General features: G+C 34.9%; 1 protein-coding gene across 3 annotated transcripts in view; it reads left to right on the forward strand.

Moving 5' to 3' along the window:
* LOC136043862 (gamma-tubulin complex component 2-like) overlaps positions 1-25,577 on the forward strand; it is a 92,791-nt gene that overhangs the window by 16,262 nt on the left and 50,952 nt on the right. For all 3 annotated transcript variants that reach the window (XM_065728815.1, XM_065728813.1, XM_065728814.1), the window contains exons 2-6: positions 5,132-5,330; positions 13,394-13,556; positions 17,467-17,593; positions 22,241-22,430; positions 23,561-23,676. In XM_065728815.1, the coding sequence (XP_065584887.1) occupies positions 5,255-5,330; positions 13,394-13,556; positions 17,467-17,593; positions 22,241-22,430; positions 23,561-23,676 (672 nt within the window). In that variant the 5' untranslated portion in view covers positions 5,132-5,254. The remainder of the gene's footprint in view (positions 1-5,131; positions 5,331-13,393; positions 13,557-17,466; positions 17,594-22,240; positions 22,431-23,560; positions 23,677-25,577) is intronic.

The following is a 25,577-nucleotide window of genomic DNA, read 5'->3' on the forward strand; positions in this document are numbered from 1 at the left end:
AACTTTAGTGGCAGCAGTAGTAGTAGAAGTAGTAATAATAGTAGCAGTAGTAGGAGTAAGAGTAGAAGCAGTAGCAATAAGATGCAGATATTTTCTTTTTGTTAGTTTAACATCCCCCACAACAAGCCCTGTTAGCTTCAACTTCAGACACTAATCTGTTCCTAAGATATTGCAGTTACACCCTTTGAGAAACCTGTGTTGAAGATGGTGTGCTGGGATTAGGTTCACCCCCCCCCCCCGAAAAAAAAAGCATCGTCATACCCTTGGGCATAATTGTAAATAGTCATAGTAGTAGTCTTCATAGTATAATAGTAGTATTAATAGTAATAGCAGTGGTCCTAGTAGCAGCAGCAGCATTAACATATTGCCTTTACAAGTAGTTGTAATACAGTAGTAGTAGTAGTAAATGTAGCAGTGCTAGAAGTTTTAGTAGTAGTCTGTACATATTGCTTTTTGGTCAGATGATTTCCCTTTTTAGCATTCTCTGAAATTTCTAACTTAATCACCAAATCAATCCTTGAAGCACTCTCTTTTGAGAATGTGCAAGCACATAATGTCATGTGATTTGGGTCAAAACTTCCTTCAATATTTTAAATGAAGTAGTGTGGTAATTGCAGTAGTAGTAGTGGTAGCATGCAAATATTTGCTTTTTGATCATCTTGCTTATCATTTCCAGAAAGTTCCATATTACTATACCCATTCATTCATGAGTATGCTCTTTTGACAATCTGTGTAGACATAGTGTGTCTTGATTTAGTTCAACACTCCCCTCAATTTTCTCTGAAATTCTCACCTGAATTCTCTTCATCTTTTGGAAAATAAACTTCAAACATGAGTACCTTTCTCAATGACATATATATAATGTATAATGAACAAATCACAGAAACTAAACTTGTACCTTATTTGAAACATTTGCTGTATGAAAACGGACTGCACAGGCTAGGATTGCCAAGTCTTCAATTCTGAAGGGATAGGGCACACATTATTAACACATTCCGTATAATCAAAGGCATTGATAATATAAGTATATCACAGTTCTTCACATTTAATGACACTAACAGGACCCGTTATCATCCACATAAATTGTACCCCTCACTTTCAAAAAGGAAAATAGGCCAACGTTCTTTTTACAGCAGGGTGTGGAAGCCGTGGAATGTCCTTCCACCTGAAATATTTCTAACAGATGACATAAACAGATTCAAAACAAAACTAGCAGAAACACATATTCACAGTAAATCATTTTTAAATCATTTATAGTATTATGTGTCAGTGTTTGCTGTAGTTGTTATTTTCATAGATTTGTATGATTGTGTTATGTTGTCAGCATTGTCTTAACTTCTTTTTATTATGTTTAGTGCAACAAGCTTGAAAGCTTACCATATTTGGTATTAATAAAAAAAAAAAAAAAAACTTACAACCCCTACATTGAGGACTGTGGAGAGGTTGACATCCCAAAGACATAATCACTGGACCTACCAAAAATACTGAATAAAATAGCTCTATTAAAATTTTGATTGGATTTGTTTTGGTGAATGATTTGCTTGTGAGGGAGGGACAGGTTGCCCTCCACTCACTTATGATTCTTAAAAAGGACTCTAGATCTTCTGACTTTCAATCAAATGAGCCCCATTTGATCCAAAATTCATACAGCCATCCATTCCATAAACCTTATATGCCCAAGGCATAACTTACAACATTTGTTCCTGGGCTCTGGAGGGTTGTGTCCACTCTGAAGGCATTGTTTAATGCTCCTTGAACTCTACTGAACAAAATGACTATCTCACAAGTTTGATTGGATGTGTTTGGGAAAAGAGGGTGTCATGGAGGGGGGGTAGTTGCCCTCCTTCTCTTTTGATTCTTAAAAGAGAACTAGAACTTCAAATTTCTAATCGAATGAGCTTCCTCTAAAGTTCAGATAAACACCCCTTTCATAAAGACCTTTTATTTCCCAGAGACTTAGCTTACAACCCATGCCCTGAGGGCTATGGGGGAGCTGTCATCTTCAAAGAAGTAATTACTGAACCTTTCAAATATGCTGAACAAAATGCCTATCTTAAAATTAGGTTTAGATTATTTGGGGAAATGGTGCAGTAGGGGGAGACTGATTGCCCTCCAATCACTTTGCACTATTAGAAAGGGCACTAGACATCACAATTTCCAATTGAAGGAGCCCCTTCTGATGTAGCTACTCTCTGATTATTTGGCTCTTAAAAAGGGCACTAGAAATTCTGATTACCCTTCCAATCTGGTCCCCTCTGAAGTTTATACAACCACCCTTTATATGAAAACCACTTACTACCCTTGTCCTGAGGGCTGTGTGGTAGGGGGTGGTGTCATCCTCTATGAAATAATTTCAGCATCTTTTAACTACACTGAAGAAAATGGCTATCTTAAAATGTGGATTGGATGTGTTTGAGAAATGAACAGCAAGGGGAGGGGGCTAGTGGCCCTCCAAGCACTTTTGACTATAAAAATGGTACTAGGCCCTTTAATTTCCAATCAAATGAGCTCCCTCCGAATTTTCGATCATAACTCCATCTAAACAAAGTGCCCTGGTCTGAAGAAACCAAAAAAAAGTTTTGGTGAATGTTTTGGTGAATGATTTGCTTTTGAGGGAGGGACAAGTTGCCCTCCACTCACTTATGATTCTTAAAAAGGACTCTAGATCTTCTGACTTTCAATCAAATGAGCCCCATTTGATCCAAAATTCATACAGCCATCCATTCCATAAACCTTATATGCCCAAGGCATAACTTACAACATTTGTTCCTGGGCTCTGGAGGGTTGTGTCCACTCTGAAGGCATTGTTATATGCTCCTTGAACTCTACTGAACAAAATGACTATCTCACAAGTTTGATTGGATGTGTTTGGGAAAAGAGGGTGTCATGGAGGGGGGGGTAGTTGCCCTCCTTCTCTTTTGATTCTTAAAAGAGAACTAGAACTTCAAATTTCTAATCGAATGAGCTTCCTCTAAAGTTCAGATAAACACCCCTTTCATAAAGACCTTTTATTTCCCAGAGACTTAGCTTACAACCCATGCCCTGAGGGCTATGGGGGAGCTGTCATCTTCAAAGAAGTAATTACTGAACCTTTCAAATATGCTGAACAAAATGCCTATCTTAAAATTAGGTTTAGATTATTTGGGGAAATGGTGCAGTAGGGGGAGACTGATTGCCCTCCAATCACTTTGCACTATTAGAAAGGGCACTAGACATCACAATTTCCAATTGAATGAACCCCTTCTGATGTAGCTACCCTCTGATTATTTGGCTCTTAAAAAGGGCACTAGAAATTCTGATTACCCTTCCAATCTGGTCCCCTCTGAAGTTTATACAACCACCCTTTATATGAAAACCACTTACTACCCTTGTCCTGAGGGCTGTGTGGTAGGGGGTGGTGTCATCCTCTATGAAATAATTTCAGCATCTTTTAACTACACTGAAGAAAATGGCTATCTTAAAATGTGGATTGGATGTGTTTGAGAAATGAACAGCAAGGGGAGGGGGCTAGTGGCCCTCCAAGCACTTTTGACTATAAAAATGGTACTAGGCCCTTTAATTTCCAATCAAATGAGCTCCCTCCGAATTTTCGATCATAACTCCATCTAAACAAAGTGCCCTGGTCTGAAGAAACCAAAAAAAAAGTAAATAAATAAGACATTATGCAAACATTGCACTTTACTTAGGCAGCGCTATTGTGCTGCCTATGATATTATAGAAAGTTTCAAAAAATCACATTACCATTTTCTGAGCGAAAATAGGAACGATTTAGACAAGAAAAAATGACAATAAAGTCAATAAAATGACAAAAGCAAAAAAAAAACACATCAAAAGAAAGCAAAAAAATCAATTGGAAAAATTAAAAACCCTCAATTAAAATCTAGACAAACAACTCATATTCTTTCAAGTGAATTTAAGAAAGACCAAGGTAAATTAATTTATCCTTTTGATCTGAGTTATCTTTATCTGTTTTTGTAATTTTTTTAATACGCTTTTCAATTACCAAATTTGTTGAAGGGATTGGGTACCCATTCTCAAATAAGACTCCTCTGATGTGATCAAACTCAAAGTCAAGAAAACGTGGTGATGAAACACCCTGCCGTCCTGTGTTTTTCGAGATTTTCCATAATTTTATCAGTTTCTGTTGGTGAATGGAGGGGCACCCCAATTGGAACTGGCTGTATCACAAAGTTTTGTTCAGGCAATATTTAGGGGTCTTTCCAAAGATGATATTTTTATATCTGAGAACATTGGGAAGATTCTCTAGAATCTTTCTTTGGTTTGGTTAAATCCATCAATATGAAACTTAAATTCACTAAAGCATCAGAAATTAATAGTTGCTTCCCTTTCCTAGATGTCTTGGTACACTGGAATCCTGCAGGATGAGGTTCAAGGTTTACAAAAACCTACACATAGTTGAAAGTACTTAAATTACATGTGGAATCATTCTCCTGATGAGAAACGAGTGGCAGGGACTTCATTAGTTGACAGAGCAATGCGTATGTGTTCAGTGCATTTTCGTTATGTAGAGTTTGATCACATTAGAGGAGCCTTATTTGGGAATGGGTACCCTATCTCTTCAATATATTTCGTAATTAAAAAGTTTACAAAAAAATTAAGATTGTTCAGATAAAAAGGATGTTATTTTATTTTGTTTTATTTGAAAGAATCTTTGTTGCTTGTCTAGATTCTAATTGAGAACATTGTTAGTCATTAGATTTTGGGCGAGTGGCAGACCCCCTTTTTTGATTTGAGTTTATTATCTCTGATTTTTGTTTTACCTTTCATTCTATTCAGTGTTGTTAGCTTTATAATTCTAATTTGGGTGTTTGTTCCATTTTGATGTTCACATTGTTGTTTTTGTCTTTTATCTATTTTATTCTCCTTTTCATTTCGTTATAAGCTGAAATTCTCCTTCAAATAATTCAGAAAATTGCTAAGCTTTGTTTTTTAGTATTTATACCAGTAATTTGCCATGTTGTGTGATTTGTCACTACAACTTAAAGCAACGTAAAGCGTGATGGCAGGCCAGTGTGGTTTATGAAAATCAATATTCATTGTTAATAAAAAAAGGCAAGGAATTGCAAGATTTCTTAACCCAACTGATCAAAAGAATTATCCTCTGTTGTAGCTAAAGAAGAAGCTGAAAGACCTTTCAAACAAGCAAGGTACTTCTAATGCCACACCTGGGAGCAAGAACTTATCAGGAACTTTACAGGATCAGAGGAATTTGTTGCCAACAGTTTCACAAAGGATGGTTGAACGACCTTTTTATAGTCTTAACTATCCTTCAGAACCAAATGTTGAAGAAGTTGCCTTTAAAATTCTTGGTATGTATCCATGTTTTTTTGTTGTTTTTTTTTGGGGGGGGGGACACAAGTAAGGAACACAGAGCTTTTGTAACTTGGAGGTGGAAGGGAAAGAGGCTTCTACCAGTTGAACCCTCTTAGATCTGGCAGAGGTGTGCTGTGTCTTGAATGTCCCTTTTTCTGCTTCTTGGGAGGAATTTTCCTGCTGTCTTAAAATGTGAGAAATACATTTGATTTAAAAAAATTAAGCTATAGCCTATATATATATATATATATATATATATATATATATATATATATATATATATATATATATATATATATATATATATATATATATATATTTCTTGGATTTTCATAAATCTACCTAGGAAAAAAAGTAATAAGAGTTACAACAATTACAAAAATGTACATTTTATTCTTGTAAATTTGTGGTTTTAACCATTTTTATGTTGAAAAATCGTATTAGACTATTAAAATCTGCAGAATAATAAGTTTTTATAGTATTGAGGACGCAATTTTGCAACAGCTGTGATCTTATGTGCAGATTGTGGGGTGTGAGTCTCCAGATCCGCCTAGATTCTTCCCTATTCATGGTTGTGAAAATACAACTGTTATTGCTGTAATTAGGACATTCCTGTAACTATTATTGGTTATATTCTGCATGATTTGTTTCATCTTCACCTACCTAGGTAGTATTATGTGCAGTGAAGATGTTAAGGATAAAATAGCGAAGGCATAGGGTTTTTTTTTTTTTTTACAGTTCAAAGAGTTTGGAAGAATAGAAAAGATGAGTGTGCAAACCAAGATTAGGTTTTTGGAAGCTACAATGATGACAAGTATGGTTATGAAACTTGGGCAATTCGAAAAACAGAGGAAGATTTGCTAGTTGTTTTCTAGAGAAATTACCACTGGATTACTTTTTGTACCCGATTGACTGACCATATCTCAAACAGTATGTTCTACTAAAAATGTGGTTAATCCTGCTTTCTAGGGCTATAATGAGAGGAAGGTTGATATCTCTAGGGCACGCTCTGTGGATGAAGGATGACAGGTTGCTAAACATTTTCCTTTTTGGCCAACTGTCTGGGGCTAAACAAATAGCTAGGCGTCTTTGGTCGGGGTGGGAGGATCTCGTTTGGAAAAATTTAAGAGAAATGAGGGCTTTCTGGGAAGGTATAAAGAGGGAGGCTTTGAATAGATGGGATGTAGAAAGAGCGTGTATAGCTGTGTTTGCCTTAGGTGGCTTGGTGCTGCGGTGAGTTGTTGGTAGTGGTAGTGTTTGTTTCATTATCCTCATAATACAAGCATGTTTTTTAGAAACTGTAGACTAATTGCCTGTATCATGGGGTCTGAGGCTATGAGTTTGTCCTTCTAGTTCAGAAATATCTTCCACTTTGCTTAGGGTGTTTTGGATATTGTTAGGGGACAAGAATGACCCTATATTTTGATATATGGTCGTCAGATATTGCTGTATCTGATTTAAAATGATCAGATTTTGCCTTAAAATTTATAGGTTCTAGTTTGAGCTAAAATAGGGGTCATATGCAAATTTATAAGAATAAACAATGCTATAAATGAAGATTTGAGAGAAGAACAGTGCGGTTTTTTGGAAAGGAAAGAATGTGTTGGCCAGATATCCATGTTTACATTATCGATTGAAATGTGTGTGAAATATAAGAGCCCCTTAATCCTAAGTCTTAAGGACTTACAGACGTAGTGTTTTCAAACTAAAACCGGGTTTATTTATCCAATACTGCTGTATTTTGTGCCAGTATTTGAGTTTTTTTTTAAGCTGACTTCTAAGTTTGAGAGATTTTACAGCTACGTTTTTCAATACAAGATTTGTGGAGATCCTTGAAAGCTTATTTTAAATTTTTCGTGACAGCTTGGGAAGCAAACTGCCTTCACTAACTGTCCTAACAGTATTACATTCCTAGGACAGTATTACTGTCCTAACAGTTTCTCCATATTTGCTTGGATTATTTCAAAGGCATCTGCCGTAAAAATTTGCTCATGGCCTTTGTTTCATGAACTGTTGTCCTAATGTGCATCTCACTTCCCCCAGAAGGAAAAAGCTACGTTCCAATACTGAATTGCGAAGTTCAAAAAACGGGGAGCGAAAAATTCCACCTCTGTTAAAACATGGTTGCCAAAGACAACAGTTTACAGTCCCACTTATGAGTTTGAAGCTCAAACCACCTGTCTTAAATAAGCCAATGCAGATCCCTCCCCCCTCATACCAACCACTCCTCGTGAAAACTTGGAGAAACTGGCAAGAACCAACATCTGCCAGCCTTCCGACAATATATCCAGTACTAACAACCAACCAATTTGGAATTTCAAAGAAATCAAAGATTCACCCACCCCTCAAACCATGTCTTCCGAGTATCCCAACTTGAAACCGATTCAATGTGTTGGCGAGGAGATTCGAGACCGCAGTGTAAAGCCCCCCTTTCATCCCTATATATTTCCGAAAATACTATTATCAAATGTCCGGTCACTTATGAACAAATTAGAAGAGGTTGAACTTTGCTTGAAGAATGAACTGGTTGATATTGCTTGTATCTGTGAATCATGGTCCGCGACTGAAGATGTTGTAGCATTTGAAGGATATGATACCTATTTCAAACCTAGAATGACACCCAATGATATTTCAGTAACACATGGTGGTGGTGTTGGTATTAATTGTCGATCGTCTATAAGAAATCGAGTTCTCACTTTCAGTAATATACCAAATAAGCATGGTTTTGAAGTATTATGGTTGTGGTGCAGGCCTAAGAAGCTTCCCAAGGAAGTGGCATCACTGGTGATATGTGTTGTTTACTATCCGCCCCGTGGCCCCTATCGTAAAGACCTTGTGAATTACTTACAGAATTGCACTGACAATGTACGATCTTTGTATCCTAATGCTGGTATCATAATGTGTGGTGACTTTAATGACTTAGATGCCAAATGGCCAAGTAATTCACTATCACTTAAGCAGGTTGTGAATGTGCCCACAAGAGGTAACAGTATGTTGGATCTCATTTTTAGCAACTGTCCTGAATATTATAAGACTCCAGTTACATTACCCCATTAGGTTTGAGTGATCACTTGTGTGTTGCTTGGACACCCAATCATTTTATCCCAAATCGACAAATAAATAGTGTGGTGTACAGGGCCTTTCTCACCTGAACTAGTAAATCTCTACAAGAAATGGCTCACAGATCGTGACTGGCGTGATATTCTCTCATTGTCTGACGGTGACAAAATGGCAAGTTTATTCTGTAAGGAACTATTCGAAAAATACTGTGAAATTTTCCCACAAAAAAAATATATGTGAAATCTAATGGTAAACCGTGGATTACTCAAGAGATTCGGAATCTGATAAAAGTGAGGAACGAATTGCATTTAACTGGATCCGTAAAAGATTTCAAAAGAGTAAGAAATTTAATTGTATATAAAATAAGATGTTCTCGTAAGCAGTATGGGTCTAAAATAATAAGCAAAATATATTAATCCAACCCAAGGAAGTTCCATGACTTAGTTCAGAACATTATCGGGAAAAAAGTAACCAGAGTTGAAGTAAGAGATGTCAATGGTAAACCCCTGTTACCTAGTGAAATTAATAACTTTTTTGCATCTGTTTGTAAAATTCATCCGCAACTAAGCAAATTACCACCGAATGATTCAGTTTCAAATATCCCTATACTAGAGATTTGTGCAGTTGCTAAAAAGTTAAAGGCACTTGATTCTCGTAAATCTAGTTATCCTAGTGAGATACCAATTAAATTGATTATTGAGTGTGCTGATCTTTTATCTACTCCTTTAACGGCAATTTTTAACCAGTGTTTTATTGATGGTGTTTTCCCATGTATTTTTTAACAGGCATATGTAACGCCAATCCCCAAATGCAAGGCACCTAAAGATATAACCGAGATGAGGCCGATTTCGAAAACTCCAGCTCTCTCAAAAGTATTTGAAAGTTTTATTTTTGATTGTTTATTTGAGGACATAAATGATAATATTGATCCCCAACAATTTGGATTTAGATCCGGGCATAGTACTGTTCATTATTTGGTTGCATTATTGGATACTATCCTTAAGCACTTAGAGAATAATGGGGCCTATGTTGAAGCATTATTTGCAGACATTGTTAAGGCTTTTGATAGTCTTGATCATAATGTAGTTGTGGAAGAAGCAAAGGCTATGGGTGCCCGTCCATTTGTTGTACGAATGCTAGCTAGTTTTCTTTTTGAAAGATCTCAGTGTGTCCAACTTCCTGATCATGAGCCATCTGAATTTGTAAATATTTTTTGTGGTTCGCCACAAGGGACTAAATTAGGCCCGCTTTCTTTTCTTATTGTTTTTAACCGTATTTTAACAACAATACGTGAGCGTTTTAAGTTTGCTGATGATTTAACTGTTTTATCACTGCGACTAAGCCCTCCGACAACTGAACAGTCTGACTTGATCAAAATCTATCATGATCTAAAAGCTGAACTAGGAAAGGTAAAACTGGCGGTCAGTGAAACTAAGAGCTCTTATATGACATTTTCCTTCCTAAAGGGTAACAACCACTCTTCTCATAATTCCATACTGCCAACAAAGAAAACTGTTAAAATACTTGGGATTCTTTTGGACGATGATTTAAGATGGAATTCGCACGTTGACTATCTGACTAAAAAAGGCGCCTCGCTTTTATATTCATTTTCCAACCTAAAAAGATTTGGTACACCAACTGAGGTTTTAAAGTCTGTATACTGCAGCTATGTTAGACCTTCTCTTGAGTATGCATGTCCTGCTTGGCATCCGGGATTGACAAAAGATCAAACAGATAGACTTGAGACGATACAAAAAAGAGCTGTAAAAATTATACTTGGACAAAACTACTCAACTTACGAAGATGCACTGAAACAACTCAATTTGGACTCACTTGATAGTCGTAGACATGGCTTAACATATAGATTTGGACTAAATTGTTTAAATTCCCCAGCTCATTGTTGTCTACTACCCAACTTTGCGAGCCCCCCAACTGGAGGACCAGTTACTAGACTTCGACAAATAAAAAACAATTGTCCACAGTTACTGACTTGCTCAGCATATAGTACTGAGAGATAACGCAAATCATTTGTTCCATATTTTACCCGTCATTTTAATAATATTGACGTGACTAATATTTAATGTTTGATTAATATGTTGTTTGTTTAAATTTTCCTGTGAGTGTTTTTGAAGGTATAAATTATTTTTGTCATGACATGCTAATGCTAGCTCCGGCTATTGTAGTGAATAAATATATTCTGTTCTATTCTATACTCAGAAATTTAAAATAAATTGCTAAGAAAACCTTTATATTTTCTGTTAAAGTCAGCTTAATGTTTGCATGTGTATGCTCTTTAAAAAGTGAAAGAAAACGGCATATATATATATATATATATATATATATATATATATATATATATATATATATATATATATATATATATATATATATATATATATATATATATATATATATATATATATATATATATATATATATATATATATATATATATATATATATATATATATATATATATATATATATATATATATATATATATATTTACTTTTAACACCCACTGACATCAGAAGATAATTAGTGTAGTAAACACAAGCAAAAATCAACAATAACATTACACACACAAAAAAAACAATAAAACACCGAAAACAATTTAACAACAATAACATTAAATAAATAATTTTAATGAAACAAACAAATTAAGCCATTGTGAGACGACAAACGCCGATACGCTGTTTCTGAATCCTTATTCCTAAGTATTGGATAAAGCCCAGAAAGGTAAAGAACAGAATGATCTGAAAAAGTAGAATACAGCTTTCCAAGGGCAATACAAAAGCTTTATTAAGTATTTTCCCTTTATTTTATACCAGATTAGTAGGCTAATATGATTCGTATTATTTAAAAAAGTACTCCGTTTATAAAAAAAAAATGGATTAAGAAATATTACTTCATTTTTATTCTATCCTGTTGACTTTGTATTGCCATGTACTCGTTCATGAACTTGATGGAAGAAGTAAATCTTTAGTAAACAAAGAAAGGGTTTGATGGGTTGATTGTCACATGAGTATGAGGGTAATATTACGGGGGCTAAGCCGGGTGGCATGGTAATGAGTTGAATCAGAGGCATGAATTACTTGATGAATTTGTCCTAAGGAACTTAGTAAAAGTATTGGGAAAGCATGAATTATGTAGGCTGTAGGATTATGCTGAGGATTTGAGTATTCTAGTAAATATAAGGTGAAATGTGAGGTTTCCGAATTCCAGAGTGCAAGAGCAGGCTGAGCATTACTTTAAAGAAGATTAAGTCACTTAAATTAGAAATGAATTCGTGCAAAGAGGTGCTATAAGGTACCAAGAAAAACTGACCGAGTGGTTAGATTCACTTTTATATCTAGCATTATTAATAGAGAAGGGGAGTGTTTTTTGGTATTAAAAAAAAATTGTAGTTATAAAAAGGAAGAATGGGGAGTTAATTCTTAGTAATAAGTTTAAGATATTGAAATTCACGAAAAAAAACAGTAGTTATGCATGGTCCTGAAATGAGCGGTCTTTAAAAACTGAGGAAGGTGGGCTACATGTTCTCCAAAGGATTTACCCAAGGGCAATTTTAGGCACTTGTTTCAAAGGCTGTATATCATCAATTGAATATTGACAGTCAGGAATTACCCAAGGGTAATTAAGGGGTCTTCTCTGACAATTCTACTCTTCTTTTACTCCGCTTTTCTTAACTTTTTATATAATAGTTCATAAAAGAATTATTAAAGTTGTACTATTATTATATCAAACAACAATTCGAAAAAAAGTTAGTTCAATTTCTTTGTGCTCACAGCTGCGGAAGTTTTACTGCTTGTTTATTCTCATTGGTTACTGACATTACTAGTAATTATAGTGAATGAAAGGTTAAGAGGGCTAGGTCATAATTTCCAGTTGAAGTTTGCTAGGTTCCCAAAAGTTGTGCTTTTAGGCAATTCATCTTGGTCAAACAAAAGTATGATGTCCTAAAAGGAGGTAGAAAGACGCGAAGAAAGATATAAATGAAGTAGGAACTTCATGGGAGGGAGTGAAAAGCGGAAATCTGAATAGGGTGAGATGGGGGAGGAGTGTATGCAGCTTTGCTGGACAGCTTAGAGCTACAATCAGTTTTTTAAGTAATAGCAACACTATTTAAGAGGTCAGTGCTCGTAATTTGAACACTTGAAGAGTAAGTAAGATAAAGTAATAAAAATTACAAAGAAAAAAAATAACGTGTTGGAATAATATATGAAATGAGGAATTTTTTAATTCAAAATGCCTTGAAACTTGAAATTGAATGCAACCAAAGGAATAAAAACAGCATGGAAGAAATTAAGAAGAAAATTATTCAGCTAGTAAAAATTCGAAAATAATGTACACCCTGAGACCTTTGGTCAGCTGTCCTCCGTGCAAAAAGAAGAAAAATGATTTTTCTGGTTTATTATTTAAGTATAGCTGATAGAAGCTCATTCAAATTTAAGACCTAACTTAAGTGCATACTAATATTACTACTACTAACAACACACCATAGACCAAGCCTAAGGCCGACACAGTTACATACGCTCCTCCTCCAACTCAATCTACTCAAAGCGTCGCTCTTTACACCCATCTGCCCCCTTTCAAATGATCTTCTATTCCCCAAACGGAAAAGTATAAGCCCTGTCACCCTACCCCCCCCCCATAAAAATTCCCTGGAAGTTATAAATCGATCCTCAAGCCGTGTTACAAAGCAGGGTTTACTCACGAAACTACACATAAATATTGTCCTGTTTTAATGAAAATGGCTTAATATATGTAATATCTTTAAACTCCGTGTAGTAATCGCTTGCCTTTGGCCACTCAAGAAAGAAAACGTACGCTCCCTCTGATAATCAGAAACTAACTAATTGTAATTGTGAGAGTACCCTAGAGAAATATGAGCTTCTGGTAATAACACTACGTAACTGTTTTCCATTTTGTGTGTGGGTAGGAGTTATGGATGCTTAAAATTTTTAAAGATATTTATGATAAATACGCTTGATTTCAGGCCCTGTGCCATTTGAATCTCAAGAACATCTAATAGTGGAAGACCTTCTCTATGTCCTCTCTGGTATAGAAGGCCAATATATATTCAGCGAAGTTAACAATGCAGTACGAACATTTACTGTTGATGAAACCATGAGCCCACCCTTAAGAGATATGGTAGCAAGGTTTGTCTTTTTCTTTTCGTTATAAGCTGAAATTCTCTTCAAATTATTAAGAAATTACTAAGTTTTGTTTTTTAGCAATTATACCAGGAATTTACCACGTTGTGTGATTTGTCACTAGAACTTAAAGCAAGACTCTTTGACAGCTTTAATACTTCAATTGTAATTACAGCCTTTGAATTGCACCAATGGACGGTGACTAATCTCACCTTGCTGTTTTTAAAATTAAATACCTCCCAAGAATTTTTTAAATTACATACTCTGACAGAATGTCAGACCTCGAAGTATCTCAGTATGGAAGGTATCGGAAAGTGATATGAGGGGAAACTAAAGTTTGTTTCGAGGAAAAAAATACGCTTCATTCAGCAAACTTCATTCAGCAAAACAAACAAGCAATGGTCATCTAGTGTTATTCAGAAAAAATCATAAAGAAAATTGTAACAACATCAGCAACTTTATTAGTTGCATAAATTATATTTATCTTGCTGCTAAGAAGAAATAAAAAAAACTGCTGAATTGGTGTGCTAGGTATACATGTGTACGTTTTTTAGTTTAACTAGTTGTACTTTAGTTTGATTATGCTCTAGTGACCAATTCTTATTTTACTTACGTAACTTCCATCCACTCTCATGAGGTGTTTTGTGACTGTTGGACAATTGGATGATACGCTGCCTGTCAAAATTGACCTCTTATTAGGTCTTCCCGTGATTGACGTACCAAAGCCAGTGGATATTTCCCACCTATTACTTTAATTCATGTTGATGTTGACTCTTGTTTTACTAGGGTCACGGCTTGAGCAAACGCTTAAAATGTATATAATACAGGGAATTGTCAGATGGTAAGATAAGTCTTAAAACTAATGCTGGGACACTAGGATTGGCGGTAACAAGCGGCTTAGTATGGCTTTAAAACGTGGTTTCTTTGAAATATGTACTTGGTATTTATCAAAACAACTTTATAGGCTTAGTTTTGGGTAATTGTTTGATGGTGGTACGTAAAACACTAAGCACCACAAAAGAAGTGGCTTGATGTCACTGTTGAAGCCTGTAATGAAAGAAAGGTTGGTACTTCCTTGTTAGTCAGTAAACACTCGAGAGTATAGATCGCGAAGATCTGACAATAATTGGATTATACGGTCCGTATACGCAGACCATTAGCTTAGGCTCAGTTGAAATTAAATAAAAAAACAAGTTTTGTTTAACTGAAAGTAAGGAGCGACATTAAAACTTAAAACGCACAGAAATTACTTCGTATATGAAAGAGGCTGCTTCCTCATCAGCGCCCCGTTCTTTACGCTAAAGTTTGACTCTTTCTCTCAATTCTTCTTTTTAAAACAGTAAAAAACTTTAGCGTAAAGAGCGGGGCGTTGATGAGGAAGCAGCCTCTTTCATATACGGAGTAATTTCTGTGCGTTTTAAGTTTTAATGTCGCTCCTTACTTTCAGTTAAAAAAACTTGTTTTTTTATTTAATTTCTGAACGTTTTTGAATCAATGCATGTTTTGATTTTGGCTCTCCGCAGAGGAATAATCAAAACGAAATTTGCATTTTTTTTTTTTTTTTTTTTGGCTAAATGGCTTTCTCATAATTTTGATCGAATGATTTTGAGAAAAAAAGAGCAGGGGACGAAGCCTAGTTGCCCTCCGATTTTTTGGTTAATTAAAAAGGCAACTAGAACTTTTAATTTTTTACGAATCTTTTTATTGGTAAAAGATTTATGTAACTTATAAATTAGCTTACGTAAAGAACTTTTGTATTCTCATGTTTTTATTACATATATGAGGGGATTCGCCCCATCGTCAGTACCTCGCTCTTTACACTAAAGCTTAAATTTTATCCCAATTCATTAAGAATGACCCCTGAATCACAAAAGCCGTAGAATAAATAGTTGAAATTACTAAATATACTTTAGCGTAAAGAGCGAGGTATTAGAAGGAGGTGAGCCCCTCATATGGGTAATAATTTCTGTTTGTTTTAAGTTTTATTGCTGTTCCTTACTTCCAGCTGAAAAAGCTTTTTCACATTTATTTTTTAATTCTTTTTTTTTAAATAATGCTAGTAAATCCTGCTCTCCCTTCATAGAAATTTTCTTCTCCCATGACAAATTCTCGATGGAAAGTTCCCCCAGCATATCCCCCTCTTCTCAACCCCTTCCCCCAACCAAAAAAATCCTCCTGAAAACGCCTGTATACTTCCCAATAACCATCACTATATGTAAGCACAGGTCAAAGTTTGTAACTTGTTGCCCCTCCCACGGGGACTGTGGGGGAGTAAGTCGTTAATTAAAAAGGCAACTAGAACTTTTAGTTTTTTACGAATGTTTTTATTAGTAAAAGATATACATAACTTATAAATTAGCTTACGTAACGAACTTTTGTATTCTCATATTTTTATTACATATATGAGGGGTTCACCCCCTTGTCAGTACCTCGCTCTTTACACTAAAGCTTAAATTTTGTCCCAATTCATTAAGAATGACCATCACAAAAGCCGTAGAATAAACAGTTGAAATTACTAAAAATACTTTAGCGTAAAGAGCGAGGTATTAGGAGGAGGTGAAACCCTCATATGTGTAATAATTTCTGTTCGTTTTAAGTTTTAATGCTGCTCCTTACTTCCAGTTGAATAAACTTTTTCATATTTTTTTTTTTAATAATGCTAGAAAATCCTGCGCTCCCTTCATGGAAATTTTCTTCCCCCATGACATATTCCTCGATGGAAAGTTCCCCCAACATATCCCCCTCTTCTCAATCCCTCCCCAACCAAAAAATCCCCCTGAAAACGTCTGTACACTTCCCAGTAACCATTACTATATGTAAGCACTGGTCAAAGTTTGTAACTTATAGCCCCTCCCACGGGGACTGTGGGGGAATAAGTCGTCCCCAAAGACATAGTTAAAAGGTTTTTCGATTATGGTGAATAAAATGGCTATCTCAGAATTTTGATCCGTTGACTTTGGGAAAATAATTAGCGTGGGAGGGGGCCTAGGTGCCCTCTAATTTTTTTGGTCACTTAAAAAAGGCACTAGAACTTTTCATTTCCGTTAGAATGAGCCCTCTTGCAACATTCTAGGACAACTGGGTCGATACGATCACCCCTGGGGAAAAAAAAAATAAATAAACACGCATCCGTGATCTGCCTGCTGGCAAAAAATGCAAAATTCCACATTTTTGTAGATAGGAGCTCGAAACTTCTACAGTAGGGTTCTCTGATACGCTGAATCTGATGGTGTGATTTTCGTTAAGATTCTATGAGTTTTAGGGGGTGTTTCCCCCTATTTTCTAAAATAACGCAAATTTTCTCAGGCTCGTAACTTTTGATGGGTAAGACTAAACTTGATGAAACTTATATATTTAAAACCAGCATTAAAATGCGATTCTTTTGATGTAGCTATTGGTATCAAAATTCTATTTTTTAGAGTTTTGGTTACTATTGAGCCGGGTCGCTCCTTACTACAGTTCGTTACCACGAACTGTTTGATCTACGTTGTAGGTATATTTTTTTTTTAATATTTATTATATAGAGATGGTATTTTGGTTGGGTTAGGTTACGTATTTAATATAATGCGTTCTGGGTGGACCCCCTTCCATAATTATTTGTTTTAGTTTCCATAAATTTGTTAATAATCTATTATATTTTCATCATGTTTTGGTATATTTCATTATGATTAACCTAACTTCAAACCTACCCCTCCCCCCGACAAAATTAAATGACAGTGGCTTTTAAATGTGCATTTTCGCTCTTATACCCCATCTTCACTTCCAGTAACAATTTTCTAGCCCCTCTCCCTAATGGCAGAACTGTTGTTCGTGTGTATGGCTTGTATGTTTCCAATTTTCTTATTAATGCTTGACTTTTGTATGAATTTTACTTTCTAACAATGTTTAGTTGTAAGTATGTTTTATTTTCTTATAGGTTCCTTCCATTGTGCTTGGATTTTTCAACTGTTGTAAGATTCAGTGAAGACTATTCCAGGTATGATAATGGATTAGTTAGTCAAGCTCTTTCTGGTGGTATTTCTGTATTGCTGAAAGACTATATAGTAAGTATTTACTCGTTTTATTAGCAGGAATGGTGCTTCCCTCTCTATGGTGGATGTGAAATACTCCATTTGTGTATTTGAGAATCGTTTCTTCGAATGAAAAAATGGTTTAAATTATTTGAAAATCATAATGAGCAAAAGAAAAATTGCTAAACTTTAAAGAGTCGAAGTTTTTAATTGTCTCTTTATTTTTATGAATTTTTATTTATTTTAAAAAAATTTTATAATAATATTTTTTTAAATTATTAATTATTAATAATTTTTTAAATTATAATAATTTTTAAAATAAATATTTTTATTTTAAATGTTTTTGGCCTTGAAGCTTCTTTATTTTCTCAACACAGAATGTGACAATGATACATTGTAATTATTCTTAGTGCCAGAACAGCTCGAGGGAAAGAGAGAGAGAGAGAGAGAGAGAGAGAGAGAGAGAGAGAGAGAGAGAGAGAGAGAGAGAGAGAGAGAGAGAGAGAACGGTATATTTAAAAACTATCGTAGCATAGCTAAATTCAGTTTTTTCACGAAAATCATACGTCTAAACAAAAATCACACACTACGACTCAGCATTAAACGACTATCGTAGCATAGCTAAATTCAGTTTTTTCACAAAAATCATACATCTAAACAAAAATCACACACTACGACTCAGCATTAAAAATTGATGTGAAGAAAGGTACAAATGAGTTGGCGTAACGATTAGTTCGTCCTTTAGGGGGTACAAGTTTATTTTTTAACCGAGTTCGGCTATTGGGAGGGGCTGGTTCGGGTAGTATTGTTCGGTGGCTCTTATTGACTAGGACGGATTTTCTAAATTGCTGAATAAGGTGTTGAAGCCGGACTTTAAGTGGAGATAAATTTAATTTAGCGAGGGCTTGATCATAGGGTTCCTCACGGTTTCGGAGTATAATCCGAACTATCGTCTATATCATGGTTGCGTTGTGTAGGCACTATGACTTTAAGTAGCGTTCAGTGACGTTAAGTAGGCAGTTGACATTAAGTTGGCATTCAGGCACATAACCTTATTATAAGTTTTTTAGATGTCATTACCCACTGTTACCTTTCAGTTTGAGGAGATTGGCGACTCAGGATAATTTCTGTCAATAAACATATAATTCTGTCATCTAGGGTTTAGAATTCTGCCATCTAGAGACTTAAGTAAATTATCAACTGATTACCAACATGCTACTTTCTTTACTAACACTGTTCTATTGCCGTTAGGTCTTCCGTCACAACGTCTTGTTTTTATTCCGTTACTTAATTATTGTTAGAGGATGTTTGTGGACAGTCCTTTATTGTAGTTAACTGGACATGAACATAATAAGAACTAAGATCTTTAATGGTCATTTTTAGGTGGCTTCCCTAGACAATAAATAACGCTAGATCAGCAGAGACGACAGGACTCGTATTGTGAAACTGGATAAATGGTTAATGAACTTGTAATGATTCAACAGATTTTTTAAAACTCGATTAAAAACTATTTAGAAAATTGCACTGCAATGAATGTTGAATAAATGATTAAATCTGATTATTATGCAGCATAGCGTGCAGTTCCCGACCCATCAGGAAGCCAGCTATAATTCTTACTAGGAACTGTGGAGCGACCGTAGTTCTAGCTTGTTGTAAAGTGATTTTAAGATCAAGACTGTCCAAAGCCTTGACAATGTCACAGAATTATTTTATTATATGTATCATTGTGCTGTAATCAGTTTGTCTGCGCATTTAACACGGAATGGATAGAACAATCGTTGAAATCATTCAAAGTTGTTTTAGGCAGCTTTTATAGACGATAGATAACGCTAGTTCAGCAGAGACGACAGAAGTCTTAGTGCGAAACTAGATCAATGGTTAACGAACTTGTGATGATTCAGTAGATTTTTTAAAACTCGATGAAAAATTACTAAGAAAATAATAGCTCCCCGGGGTGCACCGCAACGAATGTTGAAAAATGATGAAATCGGATTATTATGCAGCCTAGCGTACGGTGTCCGACCCATCAAGAAGCTAGCTACAATCCTAATTAGGAACTGTTGACCTATCGTAGTTCTAGCTTTTTGTACAGGGATTTCATGGTCGAGACCGTCCGAAGCCTTGACAGTGTCACAGTATTATTTTGGTATGTGTATCATTGTGTTGTCCGCGCATCTAACATGGAATGAATTGAACAATTGTTGAAATTTCAAAGTTATTTTCAGGCAGCTTCCATAGACGATAAATAACGCTAGTTCAGCAGAGACGCAAAAGTCGTAGTGCGAAACTAGATAAACGGTTAACGAATTTGTAATGATTCAGTAGATTCTTTAAAACTCGATTAAAAATTATTAAGAAAATGATAGTTCCCTGCTGTGCACCGCAGTGAATGTTGAGAAAGGATGAAATCGAATCAAATAAATCTAAGAGATAGATTCTTTAAGTTGCAAGCTTTAGAACCTACGTATGAGAATTAAGAACAATACCGTGTTTTTCGTAATGGTTTGGATCATTTTCTCAGTGAGGGTAAAAGAATGTATTTTAGCTTGAAATTGAAGGAAGCTAAAGCAAACCCATTGAAAACCTGGCAAATAATCTGTGGTGTTACAGGAGAAAATATCGACGAAGACCACACTGCCTTTCCATAACACCCAAATACAAAGCAGAGACAATAGGGAAAATCTTTTCAAGACAGTGGAAATTAGTTCTGTGGATATTTTGGCCCTATGTCGAAGGGCCGTCTTCAGCACAATACAAGAATAAGAGAGAAACTATATATATATATATATATATATATATATATATATATATATATATATATATAAATGAACTTACTTCAAACTTGTGAGAATTAAAACTAAATAATTAAAAACACTTTTTAAAACTATTTTTAAAAATAGCCCTAGCATCCTTACTTCAACGAAGTTCAACCAGGACTCAAAGTTCAACCAAGTCCTGGTTGAACTTCGTTGAAGTAAGGATGCTATAAAGGTGGTGACAGAAATGGTCTTAGTAATTATCACCCTATATCAGTTTTATCAGTTATTTCTCGTCTTATAGAAAAATGTTTTAGTTCTCGGTTAACCACATTTCTTGAGAAGTTTAATCTTTTTGTATTAATCAGTTTGGATTCCGGAAGAATAGGAAGACGTAGGATGCATGATATTTCTGACAAGTATTATTAATATGGGTTTAGACAAAGGATTTGAGGTTGGTACAGTATTTCTAGACCTGACGAAGGCTTTTGATACAGTTGACCACGGTCTACTCTTGGAAAACTGTGAAGTTTATGGGATTCGAGGTAAAGCTCCCTATCTTATGCGTAGTTTCCTGAGTAATCGGTACCAATTTGTAGAGATGGATTGTTTAAAATCGGAGTTGTGCCCAGTCAGTTGTGGTGTCCCACAGGGATCAGTTATTAGCCTGATTCTTTTCCTTTTGTTTATTAACGATATGCCTAATTGTATCCATAATTGTTGTTTTAGCATTAGTGACATGACTAAAAGTATCCGGAATGAAACTGTGTCATTATTTGAGGATGACACAGTGACTTTCTGCGCTGCAAAAACAGAAGAATTGCTTCTGACATCGATGAAAGATAATGTGGATAGGTTACATTCTCGGTTGAGGGTAAATAGGCTTAAGATTAATGTTGGTACGTCAAAATTTGTCATTTTTTCTCGATCTCCTGTTTTTATCCTTGGATTAATGATATTGTTACACATTGTGGAATTTTAAAGCGTGATTTATCGATTAAGTACCTGAGGTTTTTGGGATTTTATCATATAGGTTTCATGCACAGTCTGTGAGTAAATTTTTGTCTCGAAACCTAGGTGTAATGAGAAAATTTAAGCATTTTTTCCCTACATATTATATTATCCACAATTTGCTTCCGTTGTCCGGCCCCTACGAGTTCTTCAAAATAATGCTGTTCGTTTGTTGGTTGGCCTACAGCCACGGGATTCGGTGCGGAATGTCTACAACCGAATAAGGATACTACCAGCCTCTGGACTACGAGAGTTATATACACTTTTTTTTAGGCTTCGTCATGGTTCAAATCTTTCATGTTTTGACAGTTAATTTGAGATCCATGTTCCACAATTATGACACTCGATCTTCTGGAGAGATTAATATCCCATTGGTTGTTTCGACTCGGTTGACGTTTTCTGTGCTTCAAGGGGGGATTAGAAGTTGAAATCATATTGATCAGAGTTTTAAAAATAACAGTGATATTTCTTTTTTCAAGAGAGAGAGAAAAAACCCTTTTTACTAAGTATGAATTTTAGTTCTTTTGTTCTACTTTCTTTTTCTGGGGGGGGGTGTAAATAAATAATTGAGTATCTTATTGTAGCCTCTCGGGGTATGATTTTAATAATATTGTTGAAATTGTTTATTGTAAGGCTTGTGGTGCCAATTAGGTCGTACTATTGGTTTTATATTTTTTTTCTTTGTTTTGTATTATTTTTTAATGTATTTTGCCACCCGCTCGAAAAGCTTTTTACTTCTCGGGGTGGCTGTTATTACTCTTCTATTTTGGTTTAATAAACATATCTCTCTCTCCAAAAAATTATTATGATGCGTAACGCACTTCTGTCAGCTCGTCAAGATGCTAGCTATCATCCTAACTAGGCAGCTTCCATTGACAATGAATAAGTGCAATGGGATATTTCTATATTTCAGGTTCTTATAGCCCAACTTGAGACCGAGCATATTCAGGGATCTTTGAGTATGCAGAAGCTATATTACCATCTTCAACCAAGTATGTCTACAATGACATTTTTATCATCAATTGCAGAAGATATAAGCAAGGATAATATAAAAGGGGGTGCCATTCTCTCGTATTTGTACAGAAGAATATCGCGAATGATGGGTAAGGGTTTTTGTTTGTTCTCATTATTTTTCGTTTCTTTAAAAAAAAAGGATGATCTTCCTGTAGAAGACCTGGGTAAATAATCGCATCTCGTACGTGACTAATTTTGGATATGAGTACGATCATTTCATAAAATTAATTGAAAGAAACTTCCTTAATTAATTTACAGAAAAACTAAGAGTTGAGATTAAGAAGAGTAAGTAAAAACTTCCAAATGAAGACTCAAAAGGACTCTGATGCAACAATTCGGACCACAAAAATTAAACGTTGTTTAGGGAAAATATTATTAGAAAATATATTTCATTTAGTAAGAGAAAAATATAGAAACATCAGAGAAATGTGGAATAAGTAGATTATCTATATTAATCTAAAAAAAAGCGTAGATGATCATTTTGTATGTTGCCGGGTAGCAGATGGTTTTTTTTTGTTTTTTTTTAGGCTTGTGACCCTAATTTAGTAAGAGAAAACTATGAAAACATCAGAGAAATGTCGAATAAGTAGATTATCCATATTAATCTAAAAAAAATTTATATGATCATTTTGCATGCTGCCGGGTAGCAGATGTCGTTTTTTATTTTATTTTTTTTTAGGCTTGTTACCCTCATTTAGTAAGAGAATAATAAGGAAACATCAGAGAAATGTAGAATAAGTAGATTATCCATATTAATCTAAAAAAAATGTAGATGATCATTTTGTATGCTACCGGGTAGCAGATGTCGTTTTTTATTTTATTTATATTTTTTTTTAGGCTTGTGGCCCTCATTTAGTAAGAGAATAATATGGAAACATCAGAGAAATGTAGAATAAGTAGATTATCCATATTAATCTACAAAAATGTAGATTATCATTTTGTATGCTGCCGGGTAACAGATGTCGTTTTTTTTTTTTTTTTTTTTTTTTAGGCTTGTGACCCTCATTTAGTAAGAGAATAATATGGAAACATCAGAGAAATGTAGAATAAGTAGATTATCTATATTAATGTAAACAAAATGTAGATGATCATTTTGTACGTTGCCGGGTAGCAGATGTCGTTGTTTATTTATTTGTTGATTTTTTTTTGCCTCGCAGACTCATTTTTGTTATCCCTATCATCAGTATCTCATTCTGTTCAATCTTACCTTTGTTTATAGGCAATGCAGAAGCACAAAAATTGTGTGTGTTTCTGCTTGAAACAAGTGCTAAGCCTTATTTCAACATTTTGAAGCAGTGGACGCTCAAGGGAATTATCAAAGATCCGTATGGTGAGGTAAGTTGTCTTAATATCACTATCTCTTTTTCTTTTTCGTTCTCTCCTTAGGACTTTTCTTTGCTGCAATAATTTATTAGTGGTGTCATTTTTATTTATGTTTATATTGTGGATAAAAATAAAACCTACCTACCCGCCTGTCAAAATTTAAAAATAGAATCCGCGTAAATGGTGATCTGTTCATGCAGGCTGATCCATCTATTCAGGTTAACCAAACCTTTTGTTATTTTTCAATCAAATTCCTGTCTTATAGTCAAAATTTGGCCATCGCTAATGGGGTGGGCCTGTTGTTAGGCTGAAGCACAGGGGCACGTTTAAAGGAAGTCCTAAACACAGAACTCAGAAAAATACTTAAAAGAATCATAAATACTCAGCTATCTCATTCCTAAACGTGCGCTGCATCACTTTAATAAGTCATTTTCTTCTTTGTTGAAGCAGCTCATAATTCTCAGGGGAACTATTAAATATCCGTATGGTGAGGCAGGGTATCTTATATCATTGTTCTTTTTTTAAGTGCTTCTTTCAAGATTTAAAAACAGAATATATGGCAAGGTAAGCTATCTTCTTGTTATAAGAAATTACTTTTCTAATTTGGCTAGTTTTTTGGACCATTATTTTGCGATGCCAGGCTATAAAATACATTGCTGTAATTTTGACAGTAAATTGTGCAAGTCAGTCAATATTTTCTGCAATAAAATATACTCTGTATAATTTTAAATCTACTTATATAAAGAAAAGTAATAATATACTTAAGTTATACTTTATGTATAACTTTATGTTTTTACTTTATATTTTATTTTATACAATTTTACTTTTTTTATGTTTAGGTTATATTTTACTGTATTTCAGTAAATCTGTTTTATATAATTGACGGTATTAGTAAATGCCAGCCAGTAACTCATCTGAAAACTATCATGTGAGCTTGTATGAGAACGAGAGAACAAATAATAGGGATAACGAGCATATCGTCTTTGTTTTTTTACGTCAGACAAAGTTTTTCAAGCCAAATATCGCTCAAATAGTTCTGTTTTCCCTTATAAATGAATAGAAGAGATTGCGAGAGTATTACTAATCATGCTGAGTGTAAAATACGCGTAAAAGAAGAGTACAAGAATATCCCCTGGATTTTTGGCGTTTCATCTGGAATATCCTCGAAAATACACGAACTTCTTTCGGGAAACCCTGAAAACTTGGGGATAGGGAAACACTTGCAGAAGTGAATTTTGAAAATTCATCCTGCTTTACAGTTGTATTACGGTAACTTTATTTGGAAACTTTTGCCGGCACTTCGTAAGTGTGAATGATGAGATGTATTCTATGGTAAAAGTATTTTACTTGATTTTAACTTTCTATACAAAGAACGTTGAAACTAGAAAATTAACCAAAATCACTGCATAAGTAGGGAGGGGTTGTTGATGACTTCAATCCCCCTAATATTTGGATTAGGACATAATTTGGGCTTTACTGAAAACACTAAGATAAAAATTTATAGGATTGTTTGAAAGTGAAAGAAATACTCGAAAGGCAATAGTCTTATTAGACTATTGCCATATGACACATCAAGCACTTTTAGACACGTCTCACTGTGGTGTAGTTATGGATCTTTGCACGAGGCAACAAGAGAGGAAGATATTTACGTCTTTTGTGCGAGCTTAACTAGACAGACTGAAGATTTTTAAAAGGAGAAAATTGAGATTTCTACAAGAACCTGTCCCCAACGAACTACCCAACGAACCCTGCCTGCATTTTATAAGTTTATTTGATTTACTACATTCAGTAACATTGAGCAAGCTCGCCCCTAAGAGCACTCAAGGATTCTCACCTAGACGTAGATAGCGTAAATCCAAAACTCTTGAAAAAGATCCCAAATCCTCTTTTCCACCGAAGCAAGTTCCCGTTGC

This window comes from Artemia franciscana, chromosome 2 (genome assembly GCF_032884065.1).
Source record: "Artemia franciscana chromosome 2, ASM3288406v1, whole genome shotgun sequence".
In the NCBI taxonomy this organism is placed as follows: domain Eukaryota; kingdom Metazoa; phylum Arthropoda; class Branchiopoda; order Anostraca; family Artemiidae; genus Artemia; species Artemia franciscana.